General features: G+C 38.3%; 2 protein-coding genes across 2 annotated transcripts; both read right to left on the bottom strand.

Annotated features, from left to right (window-relative positions):
* Positions 1–3,122, bottom strand: LOC111328132 (growth hormone secretagogue receptor type 1-like). The gene has a single exon (XM_022932512.2). It carries the CDS (start codon positions 2,447–2,449, stop codon positions 1,388–1,390), a length of 1,062 nt encoding a protein of 353 aa, XP_022788247.2. The 5' UTR covers positions 2,450–3,122; the 3' UTR covers positions 1–1,387.
* A 2,887-nt stretch (positions 3,123–6,009) lies between these two features.
* On the bottom strand, positions 6,010–8,449 carry LOC111328141 (neuropeptide Y receptor type 1-like). The gene has a single exon (XM_022932521.2). It carries the CDS (start codon positions 7,984–7,986, stop codon positions 6,913–6,915), a length of 1,074 nt encoding a protein of 357 aa, XP_022788256.2. The 5' UTR covers positions 7,987–8,449; the 3' UTR covers positions 6,010–6,912.
* Positions 8,450–15,806: the final 7,357 nt, after the last annotated feature.

Below are 15,806 nucleotides of genomic sequence, written 5' to 3'. Positions count from 1 at the left end.
TATTTTTTTATTCCTTTTACTGTGCTAATAGAATTGATTGCTGGATATTCCATCAAAATCACTCACTGAGTTAAAGGCTATAATTGCGATCTAGTATTCTTCGCTTTTCTTATTTTTAGCAGCCATTTAAAGGCTAAAAATATTACGGGTTGAAATTTAAGAATTATGCAGAAATGTTGCGCCAATCATTGTGCGAATCTTGACAATGAAAGCTGAGGTGATGACAAGAAAACATTCAGTTTGAAAATGAGCTATTTACAAGAAAAAAAAATTTAAAAGTAAAACTAGCACACGTTTGGCCGTGGGGACAACAAAATTGCACGATTCCATTAGGCGAGTCAATTTGCATGTGAAATACCTAAACTATGATTAAATCTGGTGGATATTATACATAAATGGTCCACGATATCCATTGCTACATCATACTGCTAAGTTAAGGTAACGATTATATTGCAGGGGTATGTCTTCTGGTTATTACTATGGACCGGAAACATACTTGGAAGGCTAATTTTTCATTTGCCACGGGATAAACCATCTGAAGCAATTATGCAACTCACTCAATGGGACTTGATTTATGAGCTGTATAAACCAAGTCTGGTCTTGTTTAACTATTTTACAAAAAGATTGACAATATGCCTCCAATTATTTCAGATTTATGTATGGCTGTATGGCGCGACAGGCCGTATGACTTAGGCCATCCCAATTTAATGCTTCGTCTCCCATCGCCCGACCGATCCATTTTTTTGAAGTAAAAAAAAAAAAAAAAAACTCCTGCAACGTTTTTAAAGCCTTTTTAGACATTTGACAGTCGTTTTAATATACATCTTTTACCATCTGATTATACCTTCAAGACTAAATATGAGATTTAACATGCAAAAGTAACTGGAAAACAAACTGAATGTTTCTTGGAAAAGAACATTTCGTCAAGATATGTACAGCTTTTTTGATTAAACAGTAACTTTCTAACTGAGTCTTGCTTGTCAGTTTCAATCTCATAATGGGGGCGACTGAAAGTTTAGTTTTAACACGAAGTTGCATTCGAGAACATTTTTAACGAACGCACCCCTAGGTAAGGCCAAAACTCTCTTCCTTTTTCGTAATCTTATCACAAGTGCCATTGTAGATAAAGAATAACGAACGAAGAAACCACGTTTTCGGGTTAACTTTGTAACCAAGCTTTCTTACTTAGCAGCCCGGCCTTCTCTGCCTCCCAGACCCCTTCAAGTATTCGTTCCTTTTTTTTATTTTGCCCAACCGACCGACCCACCCTCACGAGAGGGAGGGCGATGGGAAACGAGACACTAAATTGGGATGACCTTAAGACAACATAATGAGGCCGTTCTCCCACGATTTTCCTTGTATTTTCATGGAGAATTATATTCTTTATTTAACGAGAAGCAGTCACATGGACGACTCCGGAGCTAAAAGGTAAAATTCGTACAAGGCTTCTCCGATAGATATTAATACAAATCAAGCAAATGCACGGATTTATAGCACTCCAAGCATGAAGCATAAAGAACGAAAAGAATGAAATCACCGTTTGAAATAAGCAAACTTCTAAGTCTGAATTCCAATTCCAAATAAAAATCGTTGTGAACATGTAAACAATAACTGGACTCAAGCAAATAAAAAATGCGATTATTATGGCTGCTGACATCCGGATAGTTTTTCGGAGCTGCTGATTTCGTTGGCGTTGGATGCAAGATAACTCCCGTTGACTTCTCTTGTTATTCTTTATTAAAGTCCACGCGATAGTGCCGTACAGAAAGACCAAGAGGATAAAAGGAACCATAAGGAAAATGATATACGTTGCTGTAACAAACTTCTTGAATGTCTCTAGATGATCTTGTCCCCAATGCTGCTTGCAGTACGCTTCATTTTGGTAAGAGAACAATTGAAAGACGTAAAAATAAGGTGCATGAATAGCAGAGGCGACGAGCCACGTGCACAAGATGGCGGTCAATCGTACCTTTGAGGAGATGAGACTGGCCTTTAATGGAAAGACCACAGCTAAGAGCCTGTCACATGAGATCAATAGAAGGGTCTGGATAGAGACCACCAACGAAACATCTGGAAGAAAGTAGCAAACTTTGCACAAAATGTTCCCAAGGAGCCATGGATTGGAAACTTTCCAGGAGTCAGATCCTGAGATGATCTCGACGACTTTGATAGGCAAGATGGTTAAAGGATTAAACAGATCGGACAAGGCCATATTAAACACGAAGAAGTTGGTGGGTGACCTTCGCAACTGTCTGTTTTTGTAGAAGATGATTAGTACTAGAAGGTTCCCGACGAAGGAAACCACGAGAATCGAGGAGTAAGCAATGGCTTTTTCAACGTGGCCACTTCTTTGTAAGCAATCTTGGTCACTGGTGTTTTGAGCTGCTGCTTTTTCCGTATCTGCTGAAAAGTTTTTCATATGCAGTCCCCAGCTTGAATTTCCAATCATTATAAAAAACGTGGGGTTTCGATATGATCAAAGAGCGATGATCCTTGTTTTCAGTTAAGACTCCCAACTCGAGATTACGGAAATTGAATCGTGTTTTACCGCTAGCGCTTGCACTGAAAAAGTGATCTGAAAAAATCAATACTAGGTCTCCTTTTATAGGTTTTGTGTACTTCCAGAACTTGTGCTTGACTGGATGATCTCTTTGAGCCCATTTAATCCACGCTTTTTACACTATAAAGAAGAACCTAACAAGCTTTATGTTACAAATCTGTTTTCTGAGTTAACATTGGCGAAAATGATCTTTTAGTTAAGTGCATCATTTTCCTATAAGATTTCAAATATCAAGTTACATAATGGGACAAATCCCATATTCTCATTTCAGAATTTAAGAAGGCAGATAAATGAGAATAGAAGCAAGCATATCACGTATCCAAAATGCAAAGAATAGTCGCAACCTTAAAGGCATAAGACAATGTCCGCTTGAAGTGTGCCATTCTCCTAATGTAGATCACCCGCAGGTGTTAAGTGTTTACCAAGTGGTTCATTATTTCCTTCCCTATTCTTTCTTCTTCCTTCGAAACTATAGATGAAGATAAAGCATAATGGAAAATGTAATTAGCTTCCATTCGCAACTTCTATAGTCCTAGTTTGCCGCAATCCCTGCTCATGTGGCCACTTTAAGTATTTCAAAGTCTTCCGCTCGTTTCCTTCCTCTTTAAGCTCTGAGAAAGCGACATGGTCAGTGAGACTCATTTAAATCAAACATTCGTTTATTTTCTACCTTATTAAGAAGTTATCCTGCCAACTCTTTTGTAATTTTTCGTTAAATTGAGTAAAAATACCTAGTTTCATGACGATTCCCTTCACGTGTCTAACACATGTAGTTTTTCCGTAATAGACAGCAACTCATCTGAAGCGTTCATACAACGTTTAAAACATATCCAGCATAGCTGTATAGTAACCACAATGTGGTGACTATGAATTCAAATCCTTTCAGTAAAACTTAGATATCAGGCACTCAAATAAAAAATTTCTCTCAGACAAAAGTTTAACGAGAGGCACTTCCATACGATTGATCTGTTTTCTTGATGGAAAACTTTCCACCCTAACTCAGTTGGTTCACTTTTGTCAAAAAAAAAGAAGTTTAGTTACCATTAAAAAGATTTGAAAGAGGAAACATATGAAGGACTTAAAGTAAATCAAGCATGGAAGAACAATAAATATGTTACGAGAAAATATGAACTGTCGTATAAGATTAAAGACGTTGGACTCGACCGATAAATTATGATATATTCTAGTGAAGGATAAAATGTAAAAAATAAACTTTGAAAATCAATCTAGTTGCTCTATAGTGAGTCTTTCTGCATCTATGACTCTCCTTTCTTACTTCTTTTAAACTAATTTTTTGTCCCCTTTCTGCAGCTCCCGTTTATTAATATGGGTCATGAATTTCAACACAGTAGTTTGTTATGGACAGAGAAAATGTGATCTTAAGTTTACCTTGATAACATCAAGTTGAAACTTCATCGCCTAAAAATTTTGATCGAAAAGAAAAGCTACGGCATGTATATCGATTAACTATTTATCTCGTCGTATTTGGTAGATCAGATCTTATGTTCAATTCAGCATTTACGTAAACGTGGCCAGAATACAAAATGACGGTTGAAGGGCTGACGCAAATAAAACCCTCCACGTTTTTATTTTCAGCTATCTTAAACGGCATTGGCTTCCCATCGATTCTCATCCTTGTTAAAGCGGCAAAAAAATTACTCAGCATTAAATTACCAATAAACTTTTTAAAATCATTTCCATTAAGGAGACAGATGTTCCCTTAGGGTACAAGAGGACTTATTGCACTTGAGCCAAAATGTTTTAGTTTGCCTAGTGCCAAAATTTAATGCCTAATGCCAAAATTTAAGTGGAAATCGTAAAGTAAAAAGTTATTGAGCTGAGGGCCTATTGAAAACTGTCTTCCAATTTACATATATATGGCATTTGCTTTAAAAATTCGTATTTTCATAAGAGGCTTCCTTTGGTAAAACCTCTTAGTTCCTTACTTGAATGGTATAGAGTGGCAAAGTATGACGTCACGTTGTCATGACCGCATTTTTTTCAGTTCTAACTCATAATCGATGACGATGCTGAACTTAAATGTTTTCTGATCAGAGAATTTTTATATTTTTTACTAAAATATATATATTTTTCTTCTTTACCTCCGGAAGATGAGCTCAAACAAATACGATGTCTCGATGCTTCTATCTTCCACTTTTCTACCGTCTTACATCTACACAATTCTGTTAACTTTGAATTTGCTTTGATGAACTATTTGATATCACCGACTGTGCCCTGTACGTCTAGCGTGTGGTGCCGTGTGGTGCCGTGTGGTGCCGTGTGGTGCCGTTCGTTTCGTTTAATATTTGCCTCATGTTTCCTCTTTCCAAAAGCAGCTTTGGTTAAACACCCTTATCACCTTTAGGGAAAATTAAAACCCGGGTTTGAATCAATACCACGTTGTTTCTCGATTTCTCTAATGACCGTAGGCATCATTTTTTCGGAAACAGCAAGCGAAAAATATCGATTATTCTTTTCCGTTCGATCCCAATGATCCCTTAATTTACCATTGAAGAAAATAATGGAATCAATGTCCTTTTCACGGTCATTTCAGATAGTTTTTCTGAGAGCAGACATCGAGACGCCTCATTTTTGCTGTTGACTGTTTGCTTCACTGATACGATGCGATAGACCTCCCCATTATTTCGAAATGTGCTATTGCTTGCATCGTCTCTTAGTGTTATAGATCCACCATAGGTTATGGAACAACGTCGAGAGATGACTGAGCAGAAAAGATATATGTAATTTCTAGAAAAACTCGTAACTGCGTGACTTTCGCTTTAATTTATTACTATCGAACCTTAGTCAGTTCTTTTAGACAGGTCTAGTAAAACAAAAAAAATCACCGATCCAGTTTTAAAACCCATTAGATTTCATTAAACAGTTTTTCCCCGATACCACATAATTTCTAGCTTTTATGTCAGAAATATGGGCGGGAAGCGAATTAATGCTACCTCGATGAAAGTGCATCCAGCGTCCTCTCTGGGTTTAATAGTTTAACTCCTTCTAAAAATTAGATAATTTGGTTTTATGAACTCAGTGGATAGGGTAAATGGGCTACAGTAAAGATTTTCTGGCTTAAGAAACTTTTAACAGTGGCCAATTTTTATTATCAACGTAACTCATTTGCAATACTCCCATGGCCACAGACGTAGCACCACAGTTTGTCAAGGTAATCGCATGGGGCCGAGTAAAATTAAGGATTAATATCACGAGTGTTTTCAGAAGTTGCTGAAATTTCCCGAGTCGCTTCGCTTCGCGACTTGGGCAATTTCAGCAACTTCTGAAAACACAAGTGATATTAATCCTTAATTTTAGGAGGAACCATTGCGATTACTTGTTAATGAAATTGAGGGGAAAATTACTGAATTTCTGAATGCGCTCTTCAGTAATCAGTCACAGGAAGCCATTTAAAGTTGACAGAGAATCAATGGCCACAAACTCACGAATGAGCTGAATGAAATTTTATTTTTGCACAAAGATACCAGGACTTTGGATAGGCTTTTGATTTTAGATATCTCTCCAGTGATGCCTGCATTATTTTCAGGCAGTCGGGCTCATATTCATCCCCGTTTTCTTTTCGTAACTCGGCATAAAACTGCGCCACTGTTCGGTCGAGGACATCGCTCTCGTACTTTTTAAAAACGATGTTGCAGTACTCCATGCTTTTCCTCGCGTTTTCGTTTTCACTCTTGTCTTTTAATTCTTCGACATACTCCTCGTCAACTATCTCGAAACGAGACGTCATTGTAACAGAAAATCTTCAGCAACAACTTTTCGATAGCATAAGCTGTTGCTAGGCAACCTGAGTGCCAATCATGAGCTACTAACTTTGCCATCCTCTCAAGCAAAATTAAGAAAAAATACCCTCTTTATTGACCAATCAGCATTCAGTAATTTTGCCCCCTATTTTATTACTTCAGAAACTAACTCCCTCTTACTAAAAAATATCGATCACGAATCTTTTTAACATTTCTAATTTTAATGTAAATGCTAAACGATCATTTCTTTGGTCACTCTTGCCGGAGTAATAAGAACATTTGATTTGAGTATACAGTTTAAAAGATTATTAAATAAACTTAGTCTATTTTACGGAAATTGTCGCTAAGTTTGCAAATTACTTTTTGCGCAAATGTCTATGAACGTCACGCAATTTACAGCCAGATTTTAGATTTAAAGAAGGGAACCTGCCTGGGTATACTTAGTTATTTAATCCCACAAGAATAATGTTTATAAAAATAATAGCGTATCGAAATGTAATTATTAGACACTTAAAAAATAACGTAAAATAACATATCATTGCATCATCGCGAACGTTAATTTTAACAACTCATAATCAGCCAATTTCGACATTAGACTTTTGTAGAACGACATTTTTTAATCCTCGATGCTAACGTGGCGGGATTCATCGATAGATCCAAATTCTGTGTATAATTAACATTTGACCATCGAGAGCAGAAGAATCTTTTCAGAGTGTCTCGATAGGTTTTAATGAAAATAAAGCAAATGCAAGGATTCACAGCGCTCCATGCGTGCAACATGAAAGAAGCGATGAACGGGATCATTGTGCGAAAAGTGCAATTGGGCGGCACTTCCCCATTCCAAATAAATACGCGTGTAAAGATAGAAACAAGCTGTGGAATCATACAGAAAGCAAAAGCTGCTATAATGGCTACAGAGCTACAAACAATCTTTTTGCTTTGTTTGCTGAGTTTCTTTTGATGATTACCCGACTCTTGCATTTTCTTTCGCTCTTCACACAAGTTCCAAGCTATTACACTGTATACGATCACTAAAACACAGATTGGCACTAAGACAAAAGTAACAAAAGTTGCTGTGACAAATCGTTCGTGCGTCTCCAAATGATTGAAGGCTGGTCCCCAATTGGCGACGCAGGAGGTTTTGTTTTCCTTTACCTCTAGTCTAAAAGTGTAAAAATAAGGTGCGTGAACTGCAACGGCGGTGATCCATACACAGAGAATGCTGATTTGATGAACTTTCGATGAAAGATGTCTTGTCCTCAGCGGGAAGACAACAGCCACGAGTCTATCCAACGATATCAAGAGCAGACTTTCAATGGATACAGCAACAGAAACATCAGGCATAAAGTAGGAAAGTTTGCAAAGGATATTTCCTAACAGCCACGGGTTGTCAACCCTCCAAGTAGCAGACCCTGAGACGATCTCAACGAATGTTATTGGCATGATTGTCAACGGATTGAATAAATCAGACACGGCCATATTAAAGACAAAGTAGTTTATAGATCTCCTCAGCTGTTTGTTCCTGTAAATAGCAAAAAGAACACCACCATTTCCAACCAAAGATACAACGAAAATGATAACATAAGCCAGAGCTTGGAAAGCCGTCGCCGTCTTGCTTGGGTCCCCAATGCAGTCTTGCACACTGCTATTCTTCGTTCCATTCATAATTGTGGCAGAATTCTCCACTGCATTAAGGAAAATCCCTGCGTTCCGCTGGTACAGCAATCAATAGGACTGTATCTTTCTGATTTTCAAGTTTATTTACGATCCGCGTACGCCTCTACAATCTCCGTACAATCTACGTTCAGTCGATCTCAATGTCTATTCCGAATGCCCTCAATTACAACATGTTATCTCTATTTATCACAACGGAAATACACACCTAGTTACGTAAATCCGAGATTCACAATGCTTATTTGCGCTTTACTAAGCCATTTTCCTGTCGCACAGTTTGACTTGCGTCCTTACCCAGACTAATCCAATTAGCCCCTAGCAATTAAACCCACACTCACTATTTGCGGAGCACGTGTCACATATTTCTATGTGTTACAGGATGTTGCAGCCCAAACGTACGCCTTAAATTCCTCTAGATAATTCACTCGCGTGTATCAGCTAACATTCTACCGATTATTTATTTTATCTATTTGTTTTTCACTATTGCCTAAATAGTGCTTTACTACGAAGGATCGTGCACATATACCTATTTGTTTTTTGTAATTATTGATTATGCAATAACATGTTTCACAACAATAATATCAGATATTGCTATGCCTCTCGTTCAATAATGTGCTAGATTTTGAAAAAAATAATGCTCTTTTAAAGGTTTTCACCCTTTTCACCGATGGCAAGCTTTATATGCACCACAGTGAAGCTTGAAGCGAAATAGAAGGCTACCTGGCCGACGTTTAGCTTCGGCGAAAACTTTTCGCAGATAGATCTGTTGCGTAACGTGGTAATATGACAACAATAGTTTATGAAATTAAAAGCGGCATTGAACATGTGGTGCCGGACTTAAGATAGACGAAATTTAAAATAAACTTTAAGATAAACATATGACACCACTTGAACGAGTAGTATGTGAAAACATGAAGGAGTCGAAATGGTTTGTTTCTCATAGTAATTTCAAAGAAACAGATTGATTCGAATGAATTTCTCATCAAGCGGTATCCTGTCTAATTGTTTTAAAATGTTTCCACTCAAGGCAGCAATGTTATTCTAATCACTAACCTTTACAATGTTTTCTTAAAAAGCAATTTGTTGTACCTTCATGCCTTCCAAGTATAATTTTATGGCTCACTGCATTGGTGGAGTGGCGCAGTACCCTTAAAGACTAAGCAGCATTTGAACTAGCACATACTCCTTGACAAGTTTCCTTCAACTGATGTTTTCCATTGCAGTGCGCGTGCAGTTGATAAATGTGACAACGTTTTTCTCTAAGGAATCCTCTTGTCCAAAAACTGACATGCCAATTATTAATTAAAGGGGCATTTGTTGAAACAAACTGACATTTATGTAGGAAATAGTAAATTTTCCTACATTTTACTTAAGTCGGAGAGCATTCTGGCTTAAGAAAATGGGAAATATTTACTCTTTGAGATGTATATTTGCTAAGGAAATCTTACTTGCCAGTGTGGAAAAGGCTTTTGTGGCGTGCTGACAAGCCCATCGGACAGGTTGTCAGCGTAGGGACAATAGCACGCGGCTGTACATTAATCAGTGGCGGATCTAGGGGGAGGGTCCGGGGGATCCAGACCCCCCCCCCCATCAAACCTGACTCTTACAACTTTGAGACAGGATCGTATATCACTTTTAACTGGCTGATTTTTTTAATGAATCCAAATAAACGGTAAGCGGCCAAGGAATTATAACGTGCAACCGCGACTAGTGGAAGGGGGAGTGGGGGAGAAGTAACTTGCCTCAAAGAGTTCAACAGTCCTTTCTGAACAAAAGTTTGGACCCCCAAATCAAAAATTCCTGGATCCGCCTCTGTTAATCGACGTCAATTCATTGCAGGAAAGATTCTTCTTCAGGCAGTGCCGATGCTTGCTAGCATTCGTACATTTGCCCCCTGTTTTTTTTTTTTTTTTTTTTTTTTTTATCTAAATAGGCTAAAATGGTTAAAATTTGTAAAAACGTAGTGAATTTTCATACACGCTTAAACGACAGTAACGTGTATCGGGTATGGTAAACTATTTGCTTTCATGATAATCAGGAAATGTTGCATGTTGTGAGGGTTTTGAATATAAAACAACAACAGCTGGTCACACAAATTGATCACCCCAATCGCGTGGCGTGATACTTTCTTATAGAGATAAAAATCGATGGATCGAAGAGATTGAACTAAAAAGCTGTCTCGTTAATTACATTTGGAGAAGACTGATACATTTAAGGGTGTTAAATGAATTAGGATGTTTTAAAACTATTTTAAACGTAATTGTGGGCTAAAGTACCACATGAATTTAGCTCATATTAGGCTTTCTACACCTACTTGGGTAACGCAACATAAGGTAAAATCAACATGATTTATCACGCAAGTGTGATGGGTAAACCTCGCCTAAATAACCTCAGGAATAGCTTTTAATTAATGACCGTTCATCGACCTATGTTTTTTTTAAACAGCTTGTTTCTCATCTTGGCTTTATTAGTACAGATTTTTGCATCCTTTTTTATTTTATTTATTTAATTTCTTTTTTGTTGTTTTTTGCACTGTTTCCAATGTCAAATTATGGACGGATCGGACCACCGCCGCCATATACGTTTAATTTTTGGCTTTTTAAAATTTTTATTTTTCCTTGAGGGCACACTTTGTCGAATAGTTTCGTATAAATCATTGTATAAGGATGAACTATATCTTGAATTTTGTTGAGGAGCGGAGTCAGTTTTCCCGTTTAGAAGAAAAGGTTTACCAAGAGCTCCCAAGCCATGGCGAAAGCTATCTACTGCTCCGACAAAGGGCTAACGCTCGAAACGTCAGCTTTTATAACCGTAACGGTGGCCAATTTACCATTTCAACTTTGTTGATATATTCAAATTATACTGTTACTACAGTATGTTCCGCTGCAGTAGAATTCTGCCTGTAAGAGGGACCACTAGAATTCAACAGAAACGCAAACGATATGCATGTTGATATAAGGGTGCACCTGAGATTGTAACAAGAAAATGCTTGTGTATCCATGGAAGGCAACTAAGCTTAGCATATGTGTAAGTGCGTGGTAAGCGGAGACGAAGGATCGGAAATTTAATGCAACCGAAAACGATGGATGTGTTGAAAGGAAAAAGAGGCTTTTTCCCGTCCTGTCGTTTTCAGTTTCAAAATTATTACCTCTCATGTGCTTAGTCCTGATTCTCCACTTCCTCGTGGAATTCATTTGCTATTAGTCTGAATGACTAGTCTAAATTTTGTCCATCCATTCACTTGGCTGTCTTGGCTAGCTTTCCCATATGAAAACATAAATATACCGTTCCAGTTTCCTATAATTAATGGTCGCGAGCTTTGGATTTACAATTGAGACTGTCTTTCGATTCTCGTTTCGCCTGAAGGGAACTCGTCGTTTTTTATAGGACTGGCTCTCAGACCGACCCTTTACGAAGTGGTACTTGGGGATCTAAATATTTTTTCTTTGCCCTTAGACCTGTTCCGGCATGGGTTAATTGCCTAATAGGAAGTTAATGTAGAGCGTGATAACGGTTAGAACAAAGAAACCCAAGATTTTTGAAGAAGTAAGCAATGTCTGCTATTTCTAGACAAGAATTCTTCATATGCACTTCAGTGGACAATTTATAAGTTCTATCCATGCTATCACATGGTTATCCAATTTAGACCGATCATAGAAGCTGACTTTTTTTGGAAATAGCTATCGCAACCAGGGTTTTTTAGATAAATGTAATACAGTCGACAACTGATACTTAGTTTTTAAAATAAGCAACTTTAAGAAAACTGCAGAATCAATTTTCCGATAAATGATCCTTCGTTGGCGATTGATATCATAAGCTACACGCATTTTTTACCATCGCAATGTAGGGGCCTCGAGAGCTTGCCTCGGTCATTTACTAACACTTGTGGTTCCAGGTATAGTAGAGCGATGTCAGGCGAGTTTTTTCAGCTTAGACTCACTGAATTATACCTATATCTGTAGCGAAGTCTCCATGCGACATTCTCTGTCACAGCTTAATCTGAACAAGCTACAAGTGAACCTCATTGGATTTACGGCGAGCTCCAGTTTGTTGTTTATTTCAGAACGGTCTGCTGTCTGATGGCCCTTAAGTGCAGTATCGTTCATTTAAGCAGCTGAGGCGTTTGGTGGGAGAATTTCAAAAATATTTATCTTAGCCATCGCATTGGAAATCTTGGGTAACTTTTTTTTTAATTAAGATTACAAGAATTTGATTGTTAGCTGGCCTCCCTGTCTCTGTCAGTGTGAAGTTATTCCATCAACCCTAGAAAATCTGCTAGGAGAAGGTTTATCCCGCAAAGGTAATTATAACTAATTTGATCCAGTGCAGAAATCGGCGAAAAGGGCCCAGAGGTCCGAAATTCCAAGAAAAACCTTCCTTTTTTGCTTTATTACTTATACAGTGAAAATGTCACTTTTCATAGCTTTAATTTCATTCCGTTAGAGATCCTTTCTCTGAAATAGAGAAAGGAATAGTATGTACGAATCTTCATATAAAAAGGTTCTTCTTTCATTTTGTCCCTTCCATGGACAATGCATTGTTCTCCTTTCGTAAATCCTTACCAAAACATGACATTTTCGGGCGATATATCCTAGAAGAATTTGGTCGATAAAACAACCGAAAGGACCTTAACCCTTTCCCAGCAGACAAAACCTTATAATTTGGCCATACAAAACTTAAGCTCACTTTGTTTGTCGTTATATGAAGTATTCCTTACAATATTTGCGGTTTTGTGACACCATGGGCTCAGACTTTGGGGTCACGTGACCTTGATCAACGGCTCGTGTTTGGATGCGTTCAAATCGATTCGTTTTCTCGCGCTTATAAGTGTTTTTCGAGCCATTTTCCCTCTACAGAAGCCCTCAGGACAGCATCATTAAGCTGGAATGTGGGTAGAGGCAAGCCTCTGAAAGAAAACAGAGGTGAGAGGTGGTTTCGACATGTTAATTTGCGCAATATAAACATTAAATTATTATTATTATTATTATTATTATTATTATTATGTTTCATGTAGACTGGAGCGCCAAAATGCTTTTATGCAAGTTTGGCGAGTTCACAAGTGAAGTCGTCTCTCTGGCCCGTCTGTAGATGGCTCCTAGGACCTACCAAGGCTTTTTGGGCCAGTTTTGAGTGGCAAAAGTCTCGATGGATGTGATATTTTGCTGGTAGGACTGAGTGGCCCAAAATGGAAATGTGAGGTGTTCCCTTCTCGAGTTGTGGTGGAATTTCCCAGAATTCGTTTCGGTCATAAACGAGGCAAAGGTTGTTTTTGCGACACTAGCTTTCGCCACAGGGACGAACAAGGGCTAGCGGTAAAGCGAGAAGGCATTTACCAGCCAAACAGCAAGATCTGGCCCTGAGGTGTGTTTTGAATGCAAACTTTTGATTTCTTGAGCAAGTTTTGATCTTAAAAGATAGACACTTTGTCAGTGTTGCTCTTGGAGCAGAATGCTGGATATTTGGGACTTCTTATTATATAAACGGTTCACTGCAATGGAAATCTGGAATCATTGTGGGTGTTTTTGGCTGCAGTAGGTGTCACATCAAACACCCTTGCAATGTACACAGTTACATAATTTTGTCTCTTAATTTCAACAAGAAACAATTAACAACACTAGTCGTGCAAATTTGAATGATGTATGCGTGGCTTGATAGAAAAGGGTTAATTTCTTCATATCGGTTTGTTAAATAACTGAGGAAAAGGTCAAATGCGTAGTGTCTTTTTTCGTCCAATTATTTTGGAGCAGATACTTTGACATTCTGCGTCGTTGCAAGCCGGCCTCTTTCAGATCTGCTTGAAGTTTGTAGCGCTCTTTGTTGATCGCTTTTTTTTTTACATAAAGGAAGGAGGAGGAGGTCACAAGGAGAGCTTCATCCACAATTAGGGAGGGTCATGAAATGTTAATAGGATAGTTTTATCGTTGATGAGGATTGCTAATTTGTTCATCTTGTAAATAGCCATGATTGCCTACTTCGAATTCCGAATAATTATTTGTTTGATTGATAGCAGAACAGCTGATAGCCATAACTCAACAAGCTAGTTCACCCGGTTTTTAGACTCCTTCTGTTTACTAATAGTGACTGAGTTGGAGGGCCGCGCGGTAAACTATTTGTCTCGAGGTCATGACATACGAACCGAGCGCAGCCAAGTCCGTGCGTCAGGACCGAGAGCCAAATATTTTTCCGTCCAACCAGACCTAACCCAGTCAACAGGCATTTCATACTGTAACCGTGTCGAAAAAGGAAGGACCTGAAGCTACACAAGAAGGGGACAAACATAATAGAGCGAAGTCATCCACAGAGCTATCAAGTTGACTGCTAGTGGCACTTTTTTTCTTCCCAGTTCAGACGCCAAACAAATGCAACCGGAGCATGGATCACGTTTCTCAGTTATCACATCATTTCTTGGGAGTGTTACTTAGTTATCGAATGTTCCCAGAAATCTCAGGCAGCAGATAAAGATACGAAAGCATAAAAATATGGTGATAATCATAATATCAATGTTAGAAATAGTAATCATGACAAAAATGACGCATGACGACGATGTCGGGACTGAAAAACTTTCAAGCTACTTTTATTTAATGCCGGCTGGCTTGTTTTTTTATATTATGGCTAATTAGCTGGGCATCCGCAAGATAAAACCACTCACGGTTCCGGAGCTAGAAGATTCTCGTACAGTTAGCTGGCCTAACTGCTCAAAGAGGATTGAAAATAATCTAAATTTATTTTTAGAAAACTTGTTATGGACCGCTGAATTGAAGTAGTCACGTAGATAATTTGCTATAGTGTTCTCGGGGCCATTTCAGGTCACTGCAATTCAATTTAGAAGTCGTCATATTTGTTTCACAGTTGAGAGGTATAATGTGATACTTTGTAAAAAGATCATGGAGTAATTGGAAATGTTTTTATGTCTCTCTTGACCTTCGCCCGTTTGCTTAATTTCTTGAAAGAACAAATTTCTCTTGGGTAGCAGAGGCATGCAATTTCAAACTGCCACGGCTCAAAACTGATGCAAATAGAGTTTTATAATTCCCCATGCCTTTGGACAAGTGCCTCACACATTTTTCCTTTTAAAGCGATTATCTTCTTTCAAATTTTAAGCGCTTAAATAAATAAATGCTCCATAACCGAACAGCAATTCAGTCGGAATGTTTGGCTGATAACGAGTGGAATTTACTCTTGGTCGCATCAGTGTGAAGTAAACATCACGCATTTAACAAAGAGGCTTCCGCTGCAATTACAAGCGATTTCGTCAGTTCGAGTTCACCTGTGCGAATTATTTCCTTATTTGTTCATGTTTTAGCCTTGTCTTTCCGGTGCTAATGTTAGGAACAACCCCAGTGATCTATGACGTTTCAGGATTTTCTCGAATGAGATTTGGCTGGATTAGTTAACCGAACATATCGCTTCCAAAATACAATCGATCGCCTTGATGCAACCAATGAGACTCGTTTTAAAATAAGCCGGTTCCATGGACCGTGGGAAAGGAAAAATCGTGTTTGAGTGGAAATCGCCGAAGGCATAGTCTCACTTGACTGCTGCAGCCACACAGTCAAGTTTAGGGTCATTTCATATTGATGTGATTTTTAACAAAAGAAAGGGAAGTTTCTAGTTCGCTGCCAGCTCTAGTTCCCGCAAGTGCCGTGTCAAATGTTTGATCGGTCATGCTCTTTTGCGGGTTAATAATTCGTTTGCAACTTGAACAAAAATCTCGTTATCGATTTTCTTTCTATTCTCCCTTTTTTTCTCTTTCATCCGGTCTTGTGTTATTTTCTGCTTCGCCTTGTTTGTTTTCTCTTTTTGTATGGTTT

The sequence above is a fragment of the Stylophora pistillata genome, chromosome 9, assembly GCF_964205215.1.
Source record: "Stylophora pistillata chromosome 9, jaStyPist1.2, whole genome shotgun sequence".
Classification (NCBI taxonomy): Eukaryota; Metazoa; Cnidaria; class Anthozoa; order Scleractinia; family Pocilloporidae; genus Stylophora; species Stylophora pistillata.
The sequence above is the reverse complement of the archived record's forward strand: the minus strand, read 5'-3'. Positions and strand labels throughout refer to the sequence as shown.

Bases quoted from the DNA above. Each gene is read 5' to 3' on its own strand.
- LOC111328141 (XM_022932521.2), bottom strand. From the start codon at position 7,986: ATGAATGGAACGAAGAATAGCAGTGTGCAAGACTGCATTGGGGACCCA.
- LOC111328132 (XM_022932512.2), bottom strand. From the start codon at position 2,449: ATGATTGGAAATTCAAGCTGGGGACTGCATATGAAAAACTTTTCAGCA.